The following is a 7,145-nucleotide window of genomic DNA, read 5'->3' as shown; positions in this document are numbered from 1 at the left end:
GGGGATAGACACCTTTGTTACTCAACTGATACCGGCATTATGCCACTCGACCTTACTTATATAGCCTACAGTAGACCTCTGATAATCCTGCTACCCAAACGTGTATCTTCTGCCCCAATAGGAGGCCAAAAGTTGTACCGTAAGTCATAAATGCTATTTCCCCCTGCAGCTTTCTTGGGTCCTGACGGCTGCAACAAATTGCTTTCTCAGCCCTGTCTAGGCAACCCAGCCTGGCGGAGATATGCACACCACAGAGCTCCCATTTCAAAATTATAAATATTCAGAGAAATTAATTGAACATAAAGACATGCAAACATCCTGCATTTTTAGGTAGATTTTAGGTAGGCTATTTTAACTACAGCAGGAATTGTGGGAATTCTGTTCTACTACTGCAAAAGAATAATAAAAAAGGGTCCCTTGCAGATGATTTATAAGCAAGCAGGATAATAACTGTGGATTTTTGCAGCGAAGAGTGAAATTGGGAGGTCAGATTTACACTCATTGGGTCACTACAGTAATTCTACTGTCCTAAAGCCATAATTCTAAAGCCTGATTTACAGTATACTATGGGTCATATGGCGGCGCCGGTGTCGCATGCAACATCGTTGTACGCCAGAGTATAAATTAAGCATTAGGCAAGGACAGTCACATGACTATGGACTACTGATTTAATACAATAATTACTTCTGCTGCGTTGGCAGGCAACCACAGCTGAACACGTACAGTAAGATGTTTAACCATGTTGTTTTAATCACAATAATGTGTCCCATCTGTCTCTAATTACTGAGAGGATTGGGGACCCATTGTCCCATCGACCAGAAAAGGAAAAAAAATGTTTATAAAACTATTTATTCTTAAATTTACAATAAAATATATACGTGTGAGCTATTCTGTCTCTTCATCCCATAAGCTCTTATCCTCTCATCCCCCTTCTTTTCTGATCATTTTCACCCTTGGCCCCCTTTTCTCTCCTATCCCTACCCAGCTTCATTTGCACGCTGAATTTGATATGTATATCACCATCTGTGCTTTGGTTGTGGTGGTATTTTAGATATCAGCAAATCACTGCGGGAATACAAAGCTCTTGATGTGTAAACAACAAACCATCCATGGTCACGCTCCTATTCCTCTCAATATAGAAGCCTGACACTCACTTACCCAGCCTCCATGTACATCGCACTACATTATTCAGTGTGACAATGACAAATCAGAATTATTTTATGGGCATTGTTTAAATTAATTAAGGACTGAAAAAGTGTAACCGATTAGAAATATATATATAGTTGTTGAGTGTTAGTTCTCCTCCTTCTTCACCCAAATAGATGCCCATGTTTGGCAAATAGACAGCTGTGAAATGATGTGGTTTGGCCCAAATATATGCCCTATCTGACATTCAGAGCATGCAAGGCCAGACAAAGTTTCTATAAATTCCTCCCCTTAACCCGTACAGTATGTGGAGTATAGGTAGGTCTATGTGTGTGGTGGTGGTGGCGGCAGTAGCATTAGTATTAGTACTACTACTACTAGAAGTAGTAGTAGTAATTACACTATCTTTTTCTCTGTACTTCCTGTACAGGAACAGTAGTCCTACAAACAACTTATCACCAGTGCATGTGGGTATGTATGTAGTATATATTTTACATATTATGTTACAATATCTTATTAATATCATCAGTCTTGTACTAAGCATCACTGGTGATCTCAGTTCTGTTAGCAAATAAATAGTAAGGCTTCTGAAATAATCCTCTTCATCTTCAACGAAGAACATAAGAGTATCTGCGTCTGATATTAGCAACTTGGAGATAAGGGGATATTCAGAGTTGTATGTCTGCCATGGATCTAAAAGGAACATATCTCAAGTAAAGCTGTGTACTTTATCAGAGATAAAGCCACAGATTATAGTTTGGGTGGATTATAGACTACTTTACCAGCTACTACTTTCACCATCTAAAGAAATTCTCAAACATACTGCATGGATTGTGTGTGTGTGTGTGTGTGTGTGTGTGTGTGTGTGTGTGTGTGTGTGTGTGTGTGTGTGTGTGTGTGTGTGTGTGTGTGTGTGTGTGTGTGTGTGCGCGCGCGCGCGCGTGCGTGCGTGCGTGCGTGCGTGCGTGCGTGCGTGCGTGCGTGCGTGCGTGCGTGTGTGTGTGTGTGTGTGTGTGTGTGTGTGTGTGCGTGCGTGTGTGTGTTTGTGCGCATGTTATGTTGTATGGTTCACTATTGACTATGGCATTTTTGTCTTATTTTTATGAGACACTGATGAATGAATTACAATAGTATGTAATTACAAGACAGGCCTTAATATCCATGATGATATCAGATGCTGACATGACCTTTTAGGAAAATGTCAACTTTTTGGAAAATTTCATCACACAACCATTTGTTCTAAACAGTCATTGAGAATCGTTATAATTACAATTTACTGCAATCTAGTGGTTGCAAGTTAAATAAAGTCTTACAAAAAGCAGCAACGTCTCTTGGTGAATGTTGTTTTCAGCTTTCCAACTCAACACTACAAAACCACACACAAACACACACACACACACACACACACACACACACACACACACACACACACACACACACACACACACACACACACACACACACACACACACACACACACACACACACACACGCGCGCGCGCCATGGCTTGCTGGCGTTGCAAGGGTTATTGCTCTTTGAGGTGCAAAGACGTTCGGGTTCCGGTCATAGACAGTAAAAGGTATGGACAGCGTTACGCCCATAGACTCTACAGAACATAAATGAAGCCTATTTTTCAGAAATTTCAATATCCTATGGAAACGGAAATTAATGCTATTGGTTGGGACCAGAGCGGGGGTGGGGAATTAATACTATTGGCTGTGTAGCTTGTCAATCAAATCATCACAAGGTAGCCACGCCTACAGCATACCCTACTTATCATCAATTTTAACATAAATGGGACCATAATTTACCAAAACGCATATCATGGTGATTGAAAGAAGACTTTAAACTAGCGACTGGAAGCATATAGTTTTTATGACAATGTTTATTAAGGTAATAAAACCAAGTCTAAAGTTCGGCAAAAACCCATCCGCTTGAATGTAGCCTAATTGCTTCTGACACCAGCAGGGGTGAAACAGCGAGACTACAGGCCATTCATATGAACTGTCACTTCCTATACAGCCTCAATTTACAACTTGGAAGCTAGCCCCATGCGTTCTGGCACTGTGCAGCTGTGCTGCTGAATCAATATAAGTGTTACTGCGTAGTGCGTACAATGGAGCTCTATCTTTTACATAGTAAAGCTCCTTACACACCGGGGCCGTTTTTTTCATGCGAATAATAAGTTTTTTCTAAAAACCTTATAAAGTCAATCCAAGCTTCCACGGAGCGAAAAAGCATCTTTTAATTATTCGGAATTTTGTCCGAATTTTGTGGATATTCGCATAATCGCCGGTGTGTAATGACCTTTAGACTTGCCTAGCTCTGTTTTTGTTGGGGTTCAGCTGTCGGCCAGGCTGTCAAGATGCAGATCTTTGTGGAGACCCTCACAGGAAAGACCATCACCCTCGGGCCTCGAGGTGGAACCCAGTGACACCATCGAAATAGTCAAAGACAATATCCAGGATAAGGAAGGTAGTCCTCCTGATCAGCAGCGCCTGATCTTCACTAACATCTTCCAAACAGCTGGAAGATGGACACACCCTTTCAGAATACAACATCCAGAAAAGGTCCACGTTGCACCTGGTGCTGCGTCTGCGTGGTGGCATCATCGAGCCATCTCTGAAAATTCTGGCCCAGAATTACAATTGTGACAAGATGATCTGCCGCAAGTGCTACGTCTTCACCCGTGTGCTACGTCTTCACCCGTGTGCGACAAACTGTCGTACGAAGAAGTGTGGACACTCCTGCGCCCCAAAAAGAAGCTGAAGTAGATGACTCATGTGGCTGTTTATGGCATTTTGTCATGTTCAAGAAATGGTGAAATGGTTTTGATATCATGTAGTTAAAGGTGCAAAAAGTCATATGGTTTGGTTAAAACAAAAACAAAAGAAATTGGTGCTGCTGTGAGAAAAGTTCTGCTGAACGGTACATCTGAAAAGATGACTAGAGATTACTGAGATGACTGTGGCAGTGGGACACAAGTTGTACTCCTTTGGATATTACTCTTAAAGGAGTAGTTCACCCAAAAAATTACTGATTTTCTATCAATTACACACCCCATGAAGCCTTGAATTCATGGAGATTTTTTTGTTTTTGTCGCATTCCTGAGCCAATAATTTGATGACCGGCGGAGTCTCCTACTGAGTCTCCTATTGACGATGACCTGGTCATCAAATTATTGGCTTTGGAATGAGACAAAAACTAAAAATTATCCATGAATACAAGGCTTCATGGGGTGTGTAATTGATTGAAAATAAGCAATTTTTTGGGGTGAACTACTCCTTTAAGGTCAACATGGGTCAGATTTCTGTCTGAAGACAGCTTCAATCAGTATAAAGTGTAAAGACTACTGTGTTGAAACACACACGCTGGATGAAGTCGTCCCCAGTTGTCACAAGTGTTGGTCCCCTGTTCTCTCAAGAGGAGTATGTCGCCTTGAGGTTCCCTCCAGGTGCTTTGGCCACACAGCTGTGCTGATAGTAGATATTATCTGCTTTATGCGTTTGATGTTAACACCCACATATCGTCCAAGCCAGGTTTCAAGGACTGTTCCAGAGGAGAGGTTCAACCTTGGGAAGGTCATGTGTACCTATGGAGGATACACCCAGTTGACTGGATACACTATTAACATCCATAAATTGGACACCACAATAGTCTGGTCTTTAATTAACGACATATCATATCATATGGAGGATTCAATACATATGATGATCTGATTCTGTACAGCTTAGACTTAAGTCCTACTCTGAAGACGTTATGCAAGTTAGCAGATATTCAGCACAGTCTGGAGCAGTCGGAAGATCAGGTGGGAACTGGCAGCCATGTCTACCAACAGCAACTAACCCCCCCCCCCCCCCCACACACACACACACACACACACACACACACACACACACACACACACACACACACAAAAACAGCCCACTGTCTACAAACATGTGTTCTCAAACACCATCATGAAGTTGTGTAATCAGAGGTAGACCTGTGGTTATAAGAATCGTTCCTTTTGAAATATATATATATATGTGTGTATATATATATATATATATATATATATATATATATATATATATATATATATATATATATACATATATATATATACATACAGGTGCATGATATATAGGCTCTGGCTCCAGCTTTATGCTGATTTATGCCCACATAAGAGAAAACGTTCAGTTTTCAGAAATAGCTGCTATCATAGCAGTCACATTTGATCTACATCAAATAGGCTATCACTTCAGTGAGCATTACAGATGTCCAGGGGTGTAAAGTAACTAAGTGCATTTACTCAAGTAGGCTACTGTACTTAAGTACAATTTTACATTACTGGAGTATAGGCTACTTCCAATTTCCAATACTTTTACTTCTACTCCACTACATCAGAGGCAAATATTGTACTTTTTACTCCACTACGATTATTTGAAACAAACCATACATTAACCACTTCAGCCCTATGTAAACTTTGGCTATTTGAAAATAGCCGATCTACAAGCTCACAATGCATCATGATGTGATGTATTGTGAGCTTGTATACGGCTATTTTTGAAACATTTGAAACCTGTGAAATGTGACATTCTGCATAGGCTAATTCCTACTTAAGTAGCCTACATTTTCTATATCGATACTTTTACTTTTTTACATGTAGTACTTTTTCCACCAATGCACTTCATGCGCTCAATGCGCTGCGTCCCATCCCACGTTATTTAAACCGACAGTCACATACCGGTTGATACATAATTATGCACTTTAAAAAAGCCCTCTTGACACTCCGTCCACTTATACATAAACCTGACATACAGGACTCAGGAGACCCTCCCCCCCCCATCACACATATTTCAATAGCTATTATTACTTTAGTTTAACAAATGAACTGAACAAGTTAAAGGCCTATATCTTTCTCTCTGATGGGTGATTTAGAAACTCTGAAGAAAAGTGTAATGTGTGTAATGTTTATTATTATTTTGAAATATATCCAACTTAGAAATTTGAGTTAAATTTAGGCTCGGTCTAGTTTTTGGCATAGCCAGCCTAATTAACTACATTTCTTCTGTAGCCATACTGTTTACAAGTGCATTAACTACGAATACGATCAAGTAGCTAAAGACAAATTCATTCCAAATGGACAAAAGAATATCGTTTGACTATATATCAGAATAGCCTGAAATTGAATTTGATTATGCTTGCTGGGCTGTTAATAAAAGAGTAAAAAGCTTATCCCATTAGTAATTTCTTAATTTGTTCAATTATCACGCTCATCAATTCATTATTCAAACCATAGCCTTGGATCAAGACTATTTTGTATGTTATCGAGTCTGACTTTTACTTTCATATTTTGTCAAAATCGATGAAAATACAGATTGTCTTGATCCAACCAAGGCTAATACAAATCCATAGCTGTCCTGTCCCACTCCTCCCGTTAATTAACCACTTAAACCCATGCAGCACCATATTGAGGGGAAAGCTGAAAGAAGATCGACAAGCTCATAATGCTATGTGTTGCATTGTGAGCTTGTCGATCGGCTATTTTCAGCAAAAGTAATAACAGAAAACAGAAAATACACTAGAATTGAGCCCTGGCCCCTGAGGGACTCCGGTCACCCATATGGGGTTTAAGTGGTCAAAGTTTACTGACCGTCTGAGTCGAAATGTTGCCAGATATCAAGGAATTGCGCAGCGGTGAGCTCTGCCAGGTGGAGATGAGGGGACTGCTGTGCCTGAGTTGCCATCCTTGCGTCTTTCCTGGGTGTATGGGTGCTAATGGGTGCTAATCCCGAGTTCAGTCCCAGTCCAGAGCTTCTTCAAACTGTCGCTCTCCAGCTCTCAGCCGATGCTTTTAAACCCCCCGCGGCGCATGCAATTCTCCTGCTGGCCACAGGGGGCGTGTCTGTTGAAAGCGGATACGTCAAGAGCTTACAGGAGATGCTGAGGAGAGACCAATCACTCTTCTCAAGAGGAGGGGGTGGGGTGGGGGATGCTTAGTTGATTCTCTCAA

General features: G+C 40.9%; 1 protein-coding gene and 1 pseudogene across 2 annotated transcripts in view; one reads left to right on the top strand and one right to left on the bottom strand.

The window, feature by feature from the left end:
• The window catches only part of LOC308088679 (calretinin-like), a gene marked incomplete at both ends in the record, with an annotated part of 13,031 nt that extends 6,152 nt beyond the window's left edge, over positions 1-6,879 (bottom strand). Inside the window, one exon of the mRNA XM_080433231.1 lies at positions 6,786-6,879. Coding sequence (XP_080289357.1) covers positions 6,786-6,879 — 94 coding nt within the window. The remainder of the gene's footprint in view (positions 1-6,785) is intronic.
• Positions 3,513-3,921, top strand: LOC308086170 (ubiquitin-ribosomal protein eL40 fusion protein-like; annotated as a pseudogene). Its single transcript has 2 exons — positions 3,513-3,622; positions 3,699-3,921. The product of its transcript is annotated as a ubiquitin-ribosomal protein eL40 fusion protein-like (transcript).
• Positions 6,880-7,145: the final 266 nt, after the last annotated feature.

The sequence above is a fragment of the Gymnoscopelus braueri genome (genome assembly GCF_963280865.1).
Source record: "Gymnoscopelus braueri genome assembly, chromosome: 1".
NCBI classification, from domain to species: domain Eukaryota; kingdom Metazoa; phylum Chordata; class Actinopteri; order Myctophiformes; family Myctophidae; genus Gymnoscopelus; species Gymnoscopelus braueri.
Note: the sequence above shows the minus strand (reverse complement) of the source record. Positions and strands in the feature narration are given on the sequence as shown.